At 28.5% G+C, this 20,500-nt stretch overlaps 1 protein-coding gene across 2 annotated transcripts; it reads right to left on the reverse strand.

The window, feature by feature from the left end:
- Window positions 1–933: 933 nt before the first annotated feature.
- LOC111036466 lies at window positions 934–19,258 on the reverse strand. Of its 2 annotated transcripts, none has more exons than XM_022318491.1 (11): window positions 19,130–19,258; window positions 11,359–11,476; window positions 11,197–11,300; window positions 8,884–8,955; window positions 8,670–8,786; window positions 8,483–8,579; window positions 7,651–7,925; window positions 5,660–5,904; window positions 3,339–3,498; window positions 2,986–3,155; window positions 934–1,630 (listed from the first exon to the last, which is right to left on the reverse strand). In XM_022318491.1, exons 2-11 carry the CDS (start codon window positions 11,447–11,449, stop codon window positions 1,318–1,320), a joined length of 1,644 nt encoding a protein of 547 aa, XP_022174183.1. In that variant the 5' UTR covers window positions 11,450–11,476; window positions 19,130–19,258; the 3' UTR covers window positions 934–1,317. The 2 variants fall into 2 exon arrangements, with proteins under 2 accessions (XP_022174183.1, XP_022174182.1); XM_022318490.1 differs by lacking the exon at window positions 19,130–19,258 and adding an exon at window positions 13,518–13,801.
- Between the last annotated feature and the right edge of the window lie 1,242 nt (window positions 19,259–20,500).

A 20,500-nucleotide genomic window follows, 5' to 3' on the forward strand; every position in this document is an offset into this window, starting at 1 on the left:
CTCAATTATTTTGTATTTCAGATATTGTATTATAATATTGATTTGAAAACAAAAAAATAAATTCTTTCGTTCATAAATAGTAAATTATGCCTAATATATAATGTATTAAATTATTTTTCCTCAAAATTACTTCCAGACGTGTTAAGTATATTTTAAGTGCTTTTAAAACAAATTATCCCGTCTTATATATTATATACTATTACTTTTGAATTATGTTTATTTTTCTTTTAAGTAGGTCTGTAAACCAAAAGAGAATATAATATAGAATATAAATACAAAAATGTATACAAAATATATGTAAGTTTAAATAGAATTACTTATTCTATATAAATAAAATGTACATGATAACGTCATAACTAAAGAACATATTTATTATAAAAGTTTTAAACATCGTTATTAAATAGTATATCTTCAATAAATAGTGTCCGGGTCACCAGAAACTAGGTACTAACATTATGTTTGTAAAGTATCCTTAAGTGTTTATATTTATTTTGTATTGGACAACGAGTATTAAAAACGAATTTAACTAAAAAGTTCAATAATGTATAAGAATTAATTAAAAAAACTCAAAATATGACAATTTACAATTGAATATGGTAAGGTTATGACGTGCTGTAAGATATCCTATACAAATTTTAAAATTTAAACTCTATTAAAAGACCCACAAATAATATACAATTTTAATCGAGGAAAAAATAATATGAACAGGTAATGATAAATATGACTTATAACAAACGACAAATTGAATCACATGAAAATACTTGATACCTTATATTAGTAAATTAGAAACATTATCTGTATTCTAACGTGGTACGATATTTAAATTCATACAATTAAAAATATTCACATTTTATTTTAAAACTAATATACGAGTACCATAAGAAGATCAAAATAAAACTATATTATTTTATTTAATGTGATAATCTATCATTACTTTTAAATATTTATTAATAATTATCTACTACTCTGTATTGAAGTAATCGTAATAATAAAAGTTAAGCAAGTACAATTAAATACATGCAGGATTTTGTATCTTGCCCAACTGTTTTCGAAAATATTGGATCACGGCGCAATGTATAGGCAATATAGGTACATTATTGTACACATTTATTGAACGTATCTTGTAAAGAATACTTTTAATTTTTATATTGTATTAGAAATAAAATAAAATTAATTCAACAAAATATGTTTCGTCACAACTACTTCTAAGTTTTGAAAAGAGTATTCATAAATAATAAATTTTTTTTTCGAAAAGTATTCGATTTAAAATGGGCGAACTTGTGAAAACCCATGGTTGTCTAAACATTGGACACAATATTAACCGACGACGGTTGGCTGAGCTGATTCCTGTTGCTGATCCTGTGGTGGGTTCTCTTCTTCCATCACTCCTTCTTCAACTTCACCCAAAATGTTCACGCCTGCATCTTCCTCTTCTCGGACCTCCTGTTGGGCCAACCACAACTTTACTTCACCATCCATCTCGTCAAAGTCGTGTGGGAAAAACTTAATGGCATCGTCAATTCCGACCTCGTGATCCGGACTCACGTAAATTGGCCCAACGTCAACGAACCGCAACAGACTCTTATCCTTGTCGTCCATGAGCACAGACAATACCAATTTGGCTTCTTTGCTGTGCAAAAAAAATATAATGTTTAAGGCACTTGTTTTATCATGAGTATGGGAAAAATAAAAATGTTGAAAAAAAATTAAAAAAACGTTAAAACTATTAGTATTACTCAGGCACAGGTTTAAAAAAATTTAAAACTGCAAATGAGTTAAATATGGCATACAATCTCTCAGCCATAACATCACTGTGTTTATCGCCGAAATCAACTTTTATTCCGATTAGTATTTTTTTTAGTTTAATTTTTGATTATGCATATACATTATAGAACAAACGAAAATAATCGTTGATTGGTTGTAGGTATTGATTTAAAACAAAACAAAGTTAATAGCTCGTGTAAATATATTATAAGTTAAATTACTCATATTCATTAATAATCAAATATTAAGGTAAGTTTTTAAGTTTAGGGATCCAGGGTTACTACAAACCACACGCGTTGTGTGTTGGCTTATATAATATTTATATTAGATTGATAAAATAACAACAATATACCAAATTACTAACGTGAAATAATGACTTATGAGATCAAAACATCATCACGAAATAAATCTTAGTCAAACTCAGACCGCTCGTATTATTAGCGACCATTATTCGCGTCTATCAACAGTTTCAGGAAGTGTAAAAACTGTATCAACTGACTAGTATTTAGAAAACTATTTCTGGTGCGAACATTGTGTACCGACTTTAAATTTTCTATTCTTGAGAATATTTTTATAATTATTAAGAGACCTGATATAATAATTTAAAAGTATATTACTTATAAACTTATATATAGTTTATAAATATCTTAGTTATTTTTTATTTTTTTCATTTAAAATGTCATCTTTAAATTTAAGAAAGTAAAAACCATTGTTCCACCAACCAATTACATGGGTGACAAGACGTCGAACACGTGTTTTAAATTTTAATTCATTAACAAAAACTGGGTAAATTATACAAATGCTTAACGTTTAATTAATTATTACGCCTCGAGAGCTTAAAAATAAAATTCTTTTTTTATATTTTAGATCACTAACTTTTTAGTTTTAAAAGCTGTACAACTAGTCTTGATGTGTGCAACGAGCGAAAAAAGTCGAGTAATTTAATATGTATGAAAATTAACTCCACTAAACTTAAATACTGTTTACTTATTATTCTATTTATACGATCTGACTTTATTGAGACTTCAGAAAAACTCTCAAGTGTATGATTTCAAACGAAAAATGGAAAACGAATTTAGTATTGTTGGCTGTACATGTAAGATTAGATTTTTATTTCCAATATTATAGGTTCGTGTAATTTCTGATTGCTATAGAATATTGACATAGGCGTAATATATGTATATTATTATTTACATCATAATGGTAAAATTTAATACCTACCCAACTTTGTCCATGCCATATGTAGCTAACAATTCGGGATCTTTGCAGAGTAGCTTGGGTTTTTCGGGATCGGCGCTACGGAAAAAACCGTAATAGACGACTTTTTCTTCGAGATCCTCGATGATCGGTAGCACGATGTTGGATTTGTTGATATCAAAAATGACAAGGTACTGTAAAGTAAATGCACCAGTTTATATGTATACCTAAGCTGGTGAGTGTATTTGTTTTTAGAAAGATCCTTGACGACCTTCTAGTTTGATGAAAAAAGTTTTAAAAATAGAGTCGGCTTCTATATAGTATAATATGGAAAACAAAGACCGTCCTACTACTTGTAATAAAACCAGTTCTCTAACCTGTGGTAAAGGTGGCTGGGGTGCAACGTATCCATTGTTTTGGCAAAATTTGCTGAACAAAATGGTCAGCGCCGAAGCTTTACTCAACGGATTTCTGGGGGTATATATCGACGGTAACTTTTGTCCAGATTCATTTACTTTCTTATGTATATCTGCAAGACTATGGTAAATAGGGTCACTAACCTTTGTAACGCTATTTAATTTTTAAATAATTTTTATTATACGAAATATTAAGACAAGTGTATCAAATGACAATTGTAATACATATCGTATTGTATTGTATCAATATACCTACTTATACTAACAAAACATATTCAAGCAAGCAAAATAAATATATCGTATAAAAAATTATTATTAGTTTACATGATTTTAATTTCTTTTATTCAAAAAAATGTATTTTAATTTTTAAGTTAAAACATACAAGACCACTATACTAATAAGTGATTTCTAATAAAATGTTTGATGTATACAGTCTTGAACGCTATATAGTATAAGTATATGATTATTCAGTATACACTATTTAATATATTATACTTATACATTTATTAATTTTATTTAATTTAATAATATCATACAATTTTCGATTTGTTTACAACCATCATATAACTATGATTCTCATGTTCATGTTTATCTTATATACAATTATAAAAAATATATATTAGGTAGTAAATACTAAGTAGGTACACTGTGTGTGTATAATAAGCTATTTATTTGATTATTTCTTTACCTATACAAATTTCAAATTATTCATAAATATATTAAAAATATTAAATAACTCATATAATTATTGAAAAAGTAAAAACAGTAACCATAACATAAAGAATAAAATACATTTTACTGTGATTAAGTACTTGGTTCTTAATAACTGACTTTATTACGTTGTTTGTAATATTAATATTTACTTTATTACATTGTTTTATCATATTATTATTTATTATAAAGTTTAATTTCACACGGTTTAGTTTGTTTGCATATTTTAATTTCCGTTTTTCAAGTTAATTATGTAACACCTCCCGTCACTCCATTATTTTCACCAATTATTATATTATATGAAATTTTAAAAAAAAGCTTAATTATTTTGCATGTTATGAAAAATTATACTTGTAAGTTGTAATTTTATATATTTTCATTTGTTCAGTTTCAAAAAAATAATACCTTAATATTTTGAAAACAACAGATTATTTTTTTTATTCAAATATACTTTCGAATTATTAAATTAAAAATTGAATGTGTATTTAAGATAATATTATCTAGGTACATTGTACCTATAAATTTAATATAATATAAAACTACATACACATGAAATTATTACATATATTGGTCATCCGAGTTCTCAATGTTTAGTTTTTTTTTTTAAATGAAAATAGAGTTGTCTATTTGAGTCAGCGGTATAATAGTGATGGAAGGAAGGGCGGAGTAAGGGACTCCTAAATAAGAAGTGGGTTCTTATTTGAGGCAAGATTATGTTTTCTCTTAAACTTAAGTCTCCGATTTCAGGGGGACACTTAACAAGAAATGTATTAACATTCAATATAAATTAGTTTTCGTTTGTCTTTTTAATAAAATTTATAAAACTAAAACCATTTTAAACTTTAAATACATTTTTTTAAATATTTCAGGCTATGAATTGCAATTTATTTTTACCGAGAAGACATAATATGTAGAAGTAGGATCAATTTTCTTAGGAGGAAATTTGTTTTTACATCTTATCAATTTTTTTATGAACAAATAGGTGTGTGAAAGAAAAATTGATGAAGGTTTAGACCTTGTGGACTTCTTAAAACAGTTTGGTTGGATATAGACTTCTGTAAAAACTCGGAAACGCTCCTAAATTATCGGTGACTGTAGACCCACTTCAAAATTTTTCCCACTTTAACTACTGTTTCAGTGAAGAATAAACATTTGTTTAGATTCTATTATAATATGTTTCTGGAACACCTAGGCATTGTTTTTTTTAAATTATTATCGCTCTACTATTCAATTTTAGCAATATTCAATAATCGACAACCATCCAGTCAAATTATATTTTATTATTTAAATTTCTATCAAAGTTAAATATTAATTTAAGTATTCTATCGTGTGTACTCACACACACACACACACACATACACACAAGCGTATGCTTTTTTGTGTTTTATAAATTTATATTTTCAAATTTAAATAATACCAAGATGCTTATATTATTTAATTTAAAATATTATAATTATAATATGATGATAAGTAAATATAATTTTACATAAAGGTTACGTTAACATGTATACATACGTATTAACATTATAAGTTCATAATGCATATTATGTATTGATAGTTAAGGTACTTACGAATTCGGACTAGGGTTTAATGGGGTTCCATTTCCGTAAATTATTGTGCTTAACTTCTGTTCTATTACTCCCATTAGGTCAATGGGCTCAGGTAGATTTTCGTCTTCTGTGATAGCTTCTTGGGCAGCGGGGTCTTGTTTGACAGTAGGCATTGACAACATTACCGAATACACTTTTTTACTCAACAGTTGATCGATAAATTCTTGCGGAAAACTTTCCAGAAACTCTTTTTCCATAAAAAACATCTAAATTTAATAGATTTAAAAAATTAATTCATGTATGATTTCCAATCTAAATAAGTACCTAGGTAGTTATATAATATACATATGAAATTACAATAATTTTGTTGTGTCATACACTATGTTAGATAATAACTATTATTTTATTTATTAGTTATTTATAACGTATTAGCTTATCCAAAATTTTAAATAATTTTCTGGGTAATATAAGTATATAAAATGTCAGAAAATGTTCAACGTTTTGAATGGTTAATAATAACACTTAGGTATTTATTCTTGAATCTATTTGACCAAAAGGTTGGTTATTTCGAATACTACATCTCATAGCCCAATGACAACATGTTGGCTATCTTCAACTACTTCTCACATCGCAATAACAAAGTTTCAGTACTATCAACTACTAATTATAAAGTATAATATAGATTCTAAATTAATGTTATTGATTTAAGCTATCCTCCGAACAAGCGGATGATCCCACTATAGATCTCAAAGTACTAATAATAAAAATGTTGAGTACTACTTTGTATTATTTTCTCTGCTATCAGAAAAAACATTTAATCAGTTTTTAAAATTATGAAAAAATATATACTATAATTTTAGGTAAAAACGAGGTTGCTATGGTAACTTAGTCATATTAATCATCGGTTGCTAAATGCAATCTAGGTACTTTAAAACCAAATCGGTTGAGTAAAGTAATTATGTTGTGTTTTGGTTGCTAAGGTTAACCTACAAAGGTAAATACTATAACTCTAAATTATAATGTCATATTATGTTCATAACATTAATTTCATCTTTGTTATTGTTCGGTTGGCATAATATCATGGAAACTCTCATGGTCAAATGCCAATCAATGTGTATCCAGTTCAAAAATATGTTTATGTTAAAAAAAATGTATCCTAGATTATTTTTCATTGCAAAAAATGTATGTTTTTTATTTAAACTCTATCAGAAAGAGCGAATGATTTTGTTGGATATCTAAGTGCTGATAAAAAATCGAATAAATCGTAAAAAAATTTCGTATCAAAAGGAAATGGTCTTCAAAGCCATCAAAGGAATTTTTTTGAAAAATATTGTATTTTATTTTTATCAAATTAATAACATAATAAATATTGATATTAAAGAGTACGTGTATATGGGAAATATTTCATAAAGGTATGAGTTAGAAATATTTCGGTTATTATTTCATCAGAATTGTCTGCTTCTGGTTATTTCTATTAATTCTAACATATTATATTATTTTGTTTGTGAAACGAATAAAAAAATTTTTATTTTTCCGTTTTAGTTGCCACGGCAACCTATTAATAACAAAATTAAATAAATGTTATAACATTATAATTTAGGGTTATAGTACCTACTGTGTCTTTATATAGAGACTGATCGCAATATAATTACGTTATTCAACCTATTTTAGAATACAGCGCCTAGATTTTCCCTAGTAACCGATGATTAATATGATTAAGTTACCATAGCAACAATGTTGATATTTGTTATCAAATCATACGCAGAGGAAAAAATATCAAGTATTACTCGCTGCGATTTGTTTTTGATCTAGATTCTAGAATACAAACATTTATTACGAATAAATTTAAAGAAGTTTGCTCCATAATAATATATTTGTTCCAAATTTTCACAGAACTTTACAGCAAACATTTGGAACAATAAATAATGTGTCTCGGGTATATTTTAGGACTCCAACGTTCTTGAACATTTTTACTGACGACTGACGAGTGTATTTAAAATATGTTAATTTACCTCGTTCAGATTGTCTTCCGTCAACTCTACATCTTTAGCATCGATAACAATAAGTTCCTCATATTTAGTAGCACACGAATTAGCCACCTCGCACACCCTTTTTTCTATCATCACGGGTTCAAGAGGCTTATCGAGTTCTTTGGTGTCATCTTCAATTGGTTTTTCCACCATAATGTACTTGATCGTGTGTGGGAAAAACATGACACAAGTTTGCATTTGAACGTTGACCGAAAATTGTTTCAGAGAATGTTCTCTCTTTTTCATCATTCTATAATCTTAAATTATTAACCATTATTGAGTCATAGTGATGTTATAGAGAAAAACTACTTTATTGTTATTTATTTTTATTTTGTATGAGATTCTTCATAGTGGTCTTCTACTGAAACCACTGACAATCAAACATGTTGGTAACACTGTACATTTTGTTTCATCGCTTTATAGGATCATTTGAAACAGTTTGATAAAAAATTATAAATTTATGTGAATTAATATTATCTGAAAAATTGTTAAATAAGATGTTTATTTTATATGCGGCCAGCAACGCACCGAACCGCACTATATAATATTCAAACAATATACATGGATATAAATATGATTTGGTCCATAACTATAATATTAAAAAAGAGTAATAAGGGATAGGTTTCTGTAGTATAACTTCCACAACCGAATATAATATAGCTAATATTAAATTATGATATTGATACCTAAATGTAAACTATTTCATTTATTTTTATTTTAAATGTAAAAAACCAAAAGGAAGTTTTAGATGTACCTATCCGATATCTATATAATTAAAGATTATCAAAAATAAAAACATAATAACGTTACAAACCTCTAATTATTTTTTCCTTTTTTGTTTTCTGTTTTTGATAGTTTTCATTATCATTTAATTTTTTTTGCTCCTCCTCGGTCACTTGAGTCATTGGTATCTTAATTTATAAAAATGTTTTGTTTGGGTATTACTCAACACTGTTTGTAGTATACATACGCAAAATACGAATTCCGTATATTACACTCACAAACTCTCTCTGGACTTCACCATTTTTGAACTTAACATACTGTTCCAACTCCTCCACTATTAATTGCATTAATCTAGGAGCATTGGTGCCAATAATGATATTGACCAATTTCCCATCCTTTTCAAAAAATTATAATGAAAAATAAATAGTTATAGTTAACGTTATAAACAAAAAATTGTTTTATTCGCGGTTTATAATCAATATAGGTACTTACATAAAAAAACAACCAATGGGATTCACTTTTTTGTCGAAATCTTTTCAGCACAGTTATATTGTCAGATTTTGCCTAGAATTTAATAATCATAATCAAACAGCTTTTTAATTTATTAAAAGATCCTTCAAAATCTGTACAATATTAAACGAATCTATAATCGAATTATAATACAGTAGAAGCCGCTTATTAGAAACACGGATAATTGATACAATCGCGTGATAGAAACAAAATGTACAGGGACGGACCAGCCTATATTAGAACATTGAAAATAAATCGGATTATTGAAACATCACATCGGTTATGTGAAATAATTGGGAGGGCTGTTAACATATTCACCATTTATCCGTGCGATAACTAATGTAATTTAATCTTATCTTTGCTGTCGTTGCGTTTATATTTGGACTATACTATCTTAAGTGCAGTACGTTCCATACCAGGGATTGGCAACTCAAAGTTACTCGAACGCCAACTTTTAGAAAATTAAAATCTAGAGGGCCAGAGCTGGGAAAGCAAGAAAAAGGTCATTCAAAATTTAAATTTAAATTTGTGTTAAATGGATTATAGACGATACATTTTAAAATAGTATGATGTAATTTGAAAATGTAGCTCGGCCGCTCGGGCCAGATAAAAGAAGCTAGCATGCTGAATGCGGCCCACGGGCCGCCAGTTGCCCACCCCTGTTCTATACGAAGTATAAGAATGCTCTTTCCTATACGTATCGTTAGTTCAGCTTCGGCGTGGGTACATAAAGGTGATTCAAAAGTGTTTCGTTATTCTAAAAATCTAAATCTAAAAATGTCTAAACGCCAAGGTTTAAGTTCTAAACAGAAGTACGAGTTATTAAAATCATACGACGTGCTTCCAAAAATATATAAATTTGTACATATGTACTTTTTAAAATTATACATACATTTTCCGCTTATTTTTCATTTTTTTTTCATAGTACAAATCAAACCAATCGCTTATTAGAAACAATCGGTTAATTGACACATTTCACTTATGGTCCCAAAGTGTTTCTAATAAGTGGTTTCTACTGTATATTAAATTTATAAATGTTATACATACTTCATAAATGATTCAAATAAAAATCTATATGAGCAATATAAAAATAATAAATATGTGTAAAATGAAACTTTTTATTACTTTAATAGTTTAATCACAATCCCCACCAATCAATACATTTTTTTTTAACCTGTACGTTTTTTACATGATACACGATATATTGCAGTATTGCACATATAATATGTGGAACTAGAAGAGACGAGGAGGCTTAACCAAATATAACTAGATTTCAGCAGACCCAAGGCTGTGCCCAAAAACTCACGAGCCCCTACTGCGTGAGGTGAGGAAGTAAAGTCGGTTTGGGGGCAACTTAGACTTAATTAGGAAATCCGTTTGTGGATGATTAGATACAGCGGAATTGCAAATTAGATTTTAGAATTTTCAATTATTCGCAATAAATTTGTAAAATATTGACACATTTTTTTATTAATAAGACATTCTGAGGGCTACGTGGAGTCGACCCCTGAGAATACAAATTCATAAAACTAATTTTCAAAATATTGAAAAACGTTTTCAATTGATGAGATTGTGTTGAAGTCCGTCGTTTTTAAAGGTTGTCATTATTTAATTGAATTGAAGGATGGAGCCTATGGGACATGCTTAAATTCTAAAATTTAATTTACTAACAAATTAATATATTACAAATTGTTCCGATGGCCACCTAACAAATTCTTGCTAAATGATGATGATAATGTACAAAAAAAAAATTATATAATTTAAATGATATTGGTATGGTCGGGAACATATGTTTCTGCAGGTAATTCACGCATAAAAAGGAAGTGCTGCAGGGACCGACTCAATATTTAAAATAAACTATACACCCCTAGGGTGCCACCAATAGTGACTTCTTTTTTCCCGCCTGTATTCGATTTTTAAACTGTAATAAATTGTGCGTTATTTATATATCTAATTTACTTTTTGTATTACTTGTATGTATAGATCGTAAATAAACATAAGATTTAAATAAATATGACAAAATATTTCCGCTCTCAAAAAACCTTCTCTATTACTTAATTAGAGATACTTTATCTTTGTATGTATCAATTAATTTATGTTAACCAAGTAAACAAGACAACATTTCTACAACAAAATATTTAGAATTAAGGCTTTTTTAGCATAACTAACTCATTCAGTTATCTAGGAACCACTTCCAGCTATGTATGTATCTATTGTTACATACCTATTTCAATTGTTTGTATATTTGCTACAATTTATAAATGATAATCATATATAAAGGCAGTGAATATTTACTATAGCGTAATGTAGATTTTCGCTTCCTAATTCCAACTTGATTTTTTTTAAGTATGCTGTCATTGGTATACAAGGACCACACCATTCTGTATAAACGTCAACGACTAAATAACAAACGAGTCAGTAAGAATAAGTTTATTATATTATTTTGTGTTTTATTACCATACATTCCCGGCTTTTCTATAATTTTTGTCCAGTCATCATCGCTATTTATTTCTTCTTGGAGCACTGCTTGCCCACCTTTTTTAGCCATTCGTCCGGATCTCTTATTCTGATTAGCCTATACATTTAATTTCGTCATTTCAAAATATAATGTTAAGTTAAGGGGTTAAACTTGAATTTATTTTAATAAGATGTTGATCAATTAAAATAACAGAGACAACAAAATATTACTATGATTATTTTCTAGTTGTAAAATACTATTTAATGTATTGATACATTTTTCTTAATTAAACATAAACTTTTAATTTATATGAATGTACAGTATACACTATATTGAAGCTTATTTGCTCTACACTTTTCATTATCATTTTGGTAATTAAACATTTAACTAATTAAATGTTGCACCGACGTCTGTATGAGTTGTACATTAACTAGTAAAATATGAATACATTATGACATAAAATTAAAGCTTGCACAGTACATTATTTACAAAAGAAATAATTTGATGAACATTTTAGTCAATTTACCACTCAAATATGACTGTTCTATTCTGGTAATACGTCTATTATAAATAAATAATAATAATAATGTCATAACTTCACGTCATTACTGCATATAATCACTTGACAGGAAGAATCCCTCCAGGTTTATTATACAACTATAGTCATATTATACAACTTTTCAAAACAATTTAAATCTCATTCAACAACAAAACAGTCAACTACAGGGGGTTGGATTATTTTCAAGGACCCAATGTTTGCTTTATTATAATATTTTATTGTATGTTTACAAATAATTAGGTTAACCATAATAAACAATAATTTGACTCAATCTTTTCGTTCAAAACATTTATGAACACTACAGATTAAATATAAATTTACTGTAAAAATCTAAACATGGGTCATGTAGTTCTTTAATAGTTTGTTTTCCCTTTAATACTATTAAGAGTATTCGATGTGAAATCAAGTATAATTTATTTATTTATCAGAGTAAAACAGTGAGCAGACAAAAAAATGAGCAAGTAGGTAACAGCTCTGCTATACAATAGGCACACTTACGAATCCAGGGGGGGGCTCCCCCCCACCCCCCCGTCAAGACATATAACTGAATATCATTAGTTATAATACTATACATTCTGTATTCATAATAAATATATTTTGTATTTGTGTTGTAACAAAATTGCAGCCCTCCTCCCCCACAGATCTTTGCTCTGGATCCCTACCTGAATAGATTTCGAGTGTAAATCATTATTGAGTACATAAAAGTCACTGAAATGGATGTGTTAAATACTTAAATTTCAATTCAATGATAATCCATTGCAACGAAAAATTTGTCAGCCTATATTACTAAGTGAATTTTATGATACTATATTTGTACTGATATTGTATTAATTATTTATTTTAAAATTAGTAAAATGTAAAAGTACCTACTATTAGGTAGGTTGCATTAATTTTTAACAAAAACAAAAAATTTATCTTATAAATGTTACCATTTAATTATTGTAATAGTAGTAGGTGCATATTTATATAGTATGTTATTGTTGTTCACTTTTGAGTAAAAATCGACTTACCGATAAACGGTGTGAATCGGTGGTTAGTGGTATAAATAAACAATAGCTTAAAATGAATCTAAATATTTTAAAAATATTATTGCGTATTATAGAAAATATAATAATACACATCAAAGTTTTAAGTCTTCACGAATAATATTTTTGAATTACAACAAAATAACTAAATTTATTATAATATTCTTGGTTTAAACATTTAATTTTGTGTAAATTTTAACTTCAAAAACCCTTTGATAAAAACTTATGAAGGACCTTGTATGAAGTTTTTAAACTTTTTTACGGAGCATAAATGGTTTTATTGACATTTATATAAAAAATCGAGAATTTGAAATGCTAATATACAGCTTAAAATTAGTCCAAATATTATGAACATTTCATTAATTAATATAGAAAATAATACGTTGAGTAGAAAACAGCAATGAAATGTTTCAATTTTTATGATTAATTCTTTAAGAGTTACAAAAAATGTTTGACATTTAAATTTCAGTAGATACTAAAAAATATTTATAGAATTGAGTTCAATTTGATTTCAAATTCGACAATATTATTGTTTATTACAAATATTATGTTAACTTTTAATTGCATTACTTACCGTTTTTGGTGGCATCTTCAATAATAATTGAATTTCGGTTTTAAAAATAATAATTGAATTATTTACCACTACTACACCAATCCTATAACCACAGCACAGAATACAATGGTCGGTAAACACGTGCCGTGCACCTATTTATATAGGGACTTATAGAACCCCCCGTGTACCTACTACCCTCCGCTCGTGACATTCCAAAAGTTTAAATACTCATGGAAGTTACAGAAAATAGATATTTAATAGTCGTAATGATACGGTATAAATTAAAAGCGTGCGTATAATATACTGTGGGGGAAGCAGAAAAGTTATAAAATGCAAATGACGTGTGTAGCGGAAATTAACAGCGCGATGAATGCTTCAATAAACATAACGCTCTTCTATACTCATAAATGGTACGACAAACCTAAGAAATTAATCTTTTTCAATAGGTATACATAAATATTTTGGAAATCGAAACCTGTAAAACGTACAAAATAAATGACAAACACGTCAAGACACAATCTATAGTCTTCTAATGCGGTGAAAATCGTATAGATACTCTAATTTGGCATGGTATTCGTTTATTTTAATTTAGTATACGCCATGGCTAAATGGTATTATTTATAGAAGTAGGTACATATTGCTAAATATTAGAGTCTTGACTCAACGCTTTCCTCCGAATGCCTATTAACCGTGACATCGTGGCATTGAGGGTCTACTGGATTGACTTTGTCCTTCCTACTTTCATGTAACGCCCACAAGGGGTCTATCAAACATTATTCATCTCGCTTGAAGAGCTCAACCCGGAAATAATTACTTAGTAATTACTCAACGATTGGGAATAATCGCTCGTCACACCCGATGACAATTCTTTACACATTCAAATCCACGAATGAAGTTTGCGAACTGTTAGCGTTAAATTGATAACCCGTTCAACTGACTTAGGTACACTGAGATATTAACGTTTTACTCCCGAGACATATACTTGCAGCCTAATTCCTAAAACTTTTTCCTACCAAACATAAACTGCTATCCACTCAAGAACCAGCCAGTCATCAAGAAATATTTCCTGCGATTTTTTACCGCAACTCACTGTAATCACAGAAATGTATTTGACAGTTGGGGTCTTACTTCTAAGAGACAGTTCAACAATTTTATGTATATCCGCCGACCGCCATATGGTATATGTTTATAACAGTTCATTAATAGAAATTCGTATTAATGTTAATAAAAAATAATCCAAAATGATGTGTCCTTTGGTAAACTAAAAACTTCCGCAATGACAGAATTATAAAATATATACATTTTATATGCTACAAAAGTGTGATTCTTCTTTGAACAGTTAAGAAATAAAATGTATTTAGTTATGATATACCTATGATATTTAAAATTGATATTCGATGTGATTTCATTAATTACAATATTTCAAAGTAATACCTAACAATAAAGAGACTTTGAAAAAATATTATACTTTGTTGAATTAATGTATGAATGACAGCATACATTTTTAGTAAAATGTTTTTTTAAGAAATTCAGTATATAAACCTCGAAATTCTAACAGGTTTCTAATTATTTATAAATAGTTATACATATAAAGTTTAGGTAACCAAAATAATGCACCAATTTTTTTTTTTTGTGAAGGGGGCCCTTGTTTATTATTACAGCTCCGCTCATCTAAAATTGAAATACTTATAACTATTATAACCTACTAGTTTAAGATTTAATTTTTTATTTCACGACCAAAAGAATAAAAATACATAAAAATAATCATATTTACACCTAATATAATAGCAAATATGTTACATACTTTCAATTGAATTTATCATGAATTTATAGTGCAAGTTCAAATTGTATATTTTTAATAGGTACTCGTACTCCACTATCCTGCTCTGAGATAGATGTGAAGCAAGACGAGCGAAAAACATCCAATCTGAAATTAATATTTTATTTTTTACCATAACTTTATTTTACACCTTATAGTTTTGCAATTATATCATGTAATATAATATAAGTAGTAAGTACATTATCTAACTATGTAAGCGACTCTATAATTTGATAATAAGATAAATAACAGTAATAAGACCTCGTGTACAAATAATCTGAGAAAGGACTTTATCTATTGCATAGCCTATCCTAATTTTACTCTACTTCGAAAATGTAGTACTTATGCATGTGTTAGGTAAGGTTGTGTAGTTGTAGATTCTGAGATTCATGTCACTTAAAAAATCAACCTTTAAATGTTATACTCATAAGCGTATCTAGAAGGGAAGAGCTTGGAGGTTTAGCACTTTAAGTATAAATATTAGCCCCCAAGACTTTCCGATTTATTTAGGATTTACTGAAAATTGTTGTGATTCAATTTAAGCTCAAATGATGATTGCAAAACACTGTAGTCAAAATTATAGTAATGAAGTGGAACCAAGGCCATATAACTGGGAGAAGGGTCTAGGGAGTTGGACCCTCTCAAAAACTTTTTAAAAGTAGGAATATTTTAGTAGTAAATATTGTTTATCGACAATTGTTTTAAGAATAGTTTTATATTTTCGTTAAAGCAGTGCTTAATAACGAGAACAAAGAGTTTTTATATTTTAAACTCAAAAATGACAAGTGACCAGAATCTTTATTAAAAAAATGTTGGACCTCCTCCCTCAACTTTTCCTAATGAAATCTAGTATATCTATATAAACTTCTAAAGTTAGCTCTGGCCTTAACAAATTCTTCAGCATCGCGTGAGAGGTAATTTTTTACAGTGATGCATGTCAATACGGCAATAGATATTATATACGATAAACTTTACTATGAAACATGATTGAAATATACATGTTATTGCATAAAGACTCGGATTGTTATCATTAGGTACAAAATAGCTGCATAAAGAGATACCAAAAATATTAATTTTTCTTATCATCAAAAATACACTGGCAAACGCCTAACAGATTCAAAATTTCAACACATGTATAGGTAGCTAGGGATTTGATTATTATTAGCTCCCTTTAAACTGCTATTTTTGTTTTTATCATCAAATATTTTATTGGAAAGTGGTATATATTCAATGACCTTGTATATTTCAACATATGACACAAGACCATAAATATTGAAAGAGATATTTGTAACAATATTGATCCAAATGGTATCTTAAATATGATATACTTCAGTAGTCAGTAATGACAGACGTTTGGACTTAAAATTTAAAAAAATACTAAAATGTCTTACTTTTTATTTAAAATATTACGTTTTAGTGATAAATGTATTGATTTTACAATGATGCGGGTTTTTTATGTCTGTGACACTTTGTGTACACAATAAGTACCTAATCGAAATATGCTTTGATTTTCCACTTCAGTATCTTTTCCGATGAGAAAATGAATCTAGTTGGTGCGTTAGGGAGTTCTAAATTTAATATTTCCAGTAAGAAGTTTTCAAAAGCTCTAAAAAAAAAAACTCTACTCACCCTCTCTCCCCCGCAAAATGACACATTTAAAATGTTTCCCCCTTCCTCATATAGTTGTATTACCCTACGCATATGGGTATATTGCGTTTTTACTTAATACGGTGTACCTATATATTATGACACAATTTATAAATTGTAAAGGTTAGGTTACACATTTTAATTATTAGGAAAATATGCGATTCTCGACGAATGGACAAATATATACATAGGTACGCACACACACATTATATAAATATTAGTGAAAAGCCGTGACAAAAAACGGCAGATGCCAACCGGTGCCAGGGGACTTTTCATGTACGAATGGGTTGACGGGATGAGCGGACGACCGGAAATACAGTTTACATGACTACTGTGGCAAAATGTTAACAAGACATGCGACACACAACGGGCCGCCTGAAACAGAATGAACGGAGGCGGCCTGTCCAAACAGCGTACCTACCTACCTATATATTATAATATACCTACCCATAAATTGTGTGTATTCATTATACTTATTACTTATCTTACTCTGCAGAATTTTGAGTATACGGCCAACATAATATTTATAGACAAATAATACATGGGTAGTACACAAGTGTGCCTCAAAATGTTTCTCCTAGTTGATAATCAATAATCACCTAATGCATATGTATATAATAATGAATAAATCAATACAAAATTCCTCTACCCACCTATTTTATAAGCTCAAAAACTAATACACAATAGCATAAATACTTAATAGAAATCAATATTTTAACTTCTGAAATTACTGCAATATTCGTATATAAATCGGCTAAGTACCTACTTTAAAAGTTAAGATATCATTAAAACTTAAATTGAACGATTGTTATTTCAAGTTTAGATAAACACAAAACAATATGAAATTATATATTTTAATAGCTCTCTATTATTGTTATTAAAAAAAAATTGTAGTATTAAATTGAACCAAAATATCTTTTAAATTTATTTACAAAAATGATTCCTTATTTCCTATATCCCTTATATCAGCGTACTTTTCTGACCCATAACTCATAATAAAGAAGCATTCCACTTTTGAGTTAGGAGTTTTAAATATCCAATATTATGTTGTTAGCTTTAACAATAGAGTGAAATAACTCATTAATTAACTAATAGAGATTATAGAATATTATCTAAGACGACATAGACACCTCAAAGGCATTCATTAATATAATTTAAAAGTAAATTATAACATAATTATAAAATAGCCGTACAAATTGCTTTCAAATTAAAATACCTACCAATCAAAAGCCTAAAATCGCCCTTGATAGAATTCTTAACTTTAAATTTAATGATGGCCAATTCACTCTTTTATTTTTAAATTTAAAAACACTAATTTGCATTAATTTCTGAACACAAGTTTTGCTATATTGCTTCGAGGATTATTACAGAGAGAAAATAAATAGTGCAGAACTGACATACTCTTGAATCAAGCTTATTTTATAGATGAATATTTAAAGGTAATAATAATTTTAAATATTTCTAAAAATAACAACAGACATATTTATAAAAATAAATACAAAATGAATTTTCAGAAAATGTATATTATCTGTAAGTATAGGTACTTGTATGATGAAAGTACTTTAGACTTAAACAAGGTCGACGCTGAGTCAAAACTTTATATTTGTTATTTGATATGGTCTGTTTTACGTATTTAGCACAAGATTAAGTACATGTGATACAGTATTTAAAATTGTACAAAAAATTATGAACTCAACAAAAAAAAATACTGACTGAAGAATAAGCACGACAAGATACATCATAATATATTGTATTATTATACTCATGCCCTACATATTAAATATCTACCAGATACCGACAACTCAGTCTCAGTGAAAGGTAATCGAACGATACAATTATTTTTAACTATTATTACGGTAGTTAGCCGAAAAGTTATCTAGAAATGCGATGCTTGCCGAATACAATATTCCTGTACAAGCAGTGAAGTTCACAGACATAGTTGTTAAAATGTAGCACGCGCGCCGACGTCGGCAATGGATTTTTATTTGTCATTTGCGCATAGGTACTATTATAATATGATGGGTTGAGGGTATGAAAGGTATATTGGGACGATGGCCTACAACTTACAGTCTACGCGTCGCCGTAAACAAATGTCGGGTGGTTACCTACATTATTATATAATAGGTTCCTGGTTACCATAGACTTTTATGTTAATTAGTATACTTACAGTAAATTATTGATGTCATAGTAACTTATCGGCTGTACGTTCGGAAGCGGTAAACCAAAATGATATGTGATGCAAGCACGGACCGCGATGAACTAGCTCGATTTTTTTCTAGGTTTTTTTTCGATTTTTACAATACTGAACTAAAAAAAACCCTAAAATAAAAAAAAACGCGACGACAGTTTAATATCGGCCGAGACGTCTCCTTTGCCTTACACGTAAATTGTTCCCATGGATACGACGATAGCGATTGTTTGCTGTACGTAAAAATGTGTTAACAACACCTGTATAATACAAATACATACAGCATACATTAATAATATTAGAAAAATATAATAGTATACCTAGGTAAAGGTATATGGGGTGGATACCTAAGTTATACCATAGGTAGTAGGTAGGCTTGGGGTTGTCTCGCCGGATCAAATTTAATTGTCGTGGAAACACCTAGTAACAGTATTATATCCGTATAATAAACTGTATAACCTCAAGCTCCATAATATGCCTCGCGGCTTACACATTATTAAAGCGGGGCCAGTGTCGAATTTACGGGGAGGCATGGAATCTAGACCCCTCCCATCGACTAGTGTCTTATACTTGGAAAAGTTTTTGTCTTTACATGATTAAGGAAAACGAATTTTATCATACGATACAGATGGTTTAGTGAAACATTTTCTTAGCTTCAATTGTCAATTTTTTTAATTAATATCCTGATTTATTTTGTTATAAGTTTACAAAGCCAGTATAGTATCTACATTCTACAGCTACTCCCAAAATAGGTTTTTCGACCTTCTTAAGGTTGAAAACTTATCTTAAATTAACTATGAATGAAGTTATCTACTATCTAGGACATAATATTTATTATAAAAGTTATAATAAAACTATACAGTATATTTTTAATTTGTTTTGTGATTAGAATAGGCTAAGTGGACTGACATTGATGTCTGTTCATTGGAACATACCCCTCAATATGGCACTAAGTCCTAGGTGATTAAATATTGTTTTGTAATCTCACAATATAATATTATTTAACTACAATAAATAATTAACAGTCCTTAAGTTCTCATTATGTGTTTTTTTATAACACTTAAGTACAAATTTTAAATTGCTGTAATCATAAATAACTTACTTGGTACCTATGTCAGCAATTTTTTAGTTTACTAGAAAACTGCTTACATAATTAGTTAGTTAATCATGGTTTTATTATTATTATAAAGTTTATGATACAAATATATATTATATAAAATAATTAAAAACTCAAACATTTTACACGAACTTATAAATTTCATATGGTAGGTAATAGGTATATTGATTTAGTAAAGAGAAATTGGGGTATGTGTGGGGGGCAAAGGCTCTGTGTTCCGAAAATGATCTGGG

Source organism: Myzus persicae, unplaced genomic scaffold (assembly GCF_001856785.1).
Source record: "Myzus persicae strain clone G006 unplaced genomic scaffold, MPER_G0061.0, whole genome shotgun sequence".
Classification (NCBI taxonomy): domain Eukaryota; kingdom Metazoa; phylum Arthropoda; class Insecta; order Hemiptera; family Aphididae; genus Myzus; species Myzus persicae.

Bases quoted from the DNA above. Each gene is read 5' to 3' on its own strand.
- LOC111036466 (XM_022318490.1), bottom strand. The intron at 8,956-11,196 runs GTAAATATTCAC...ATTAAATTCTAG, and splicing joins AAAATCTACATTACGCTATA to GCAAAATCTGACAATATAAC. The intron at 3,156-3,338 runs GTTAGAGAACTG...TTTACTTTACAG, and splicing joins CCCAGCCACCTTTACCACAG to TACCTTGTCATTTTTGATAT.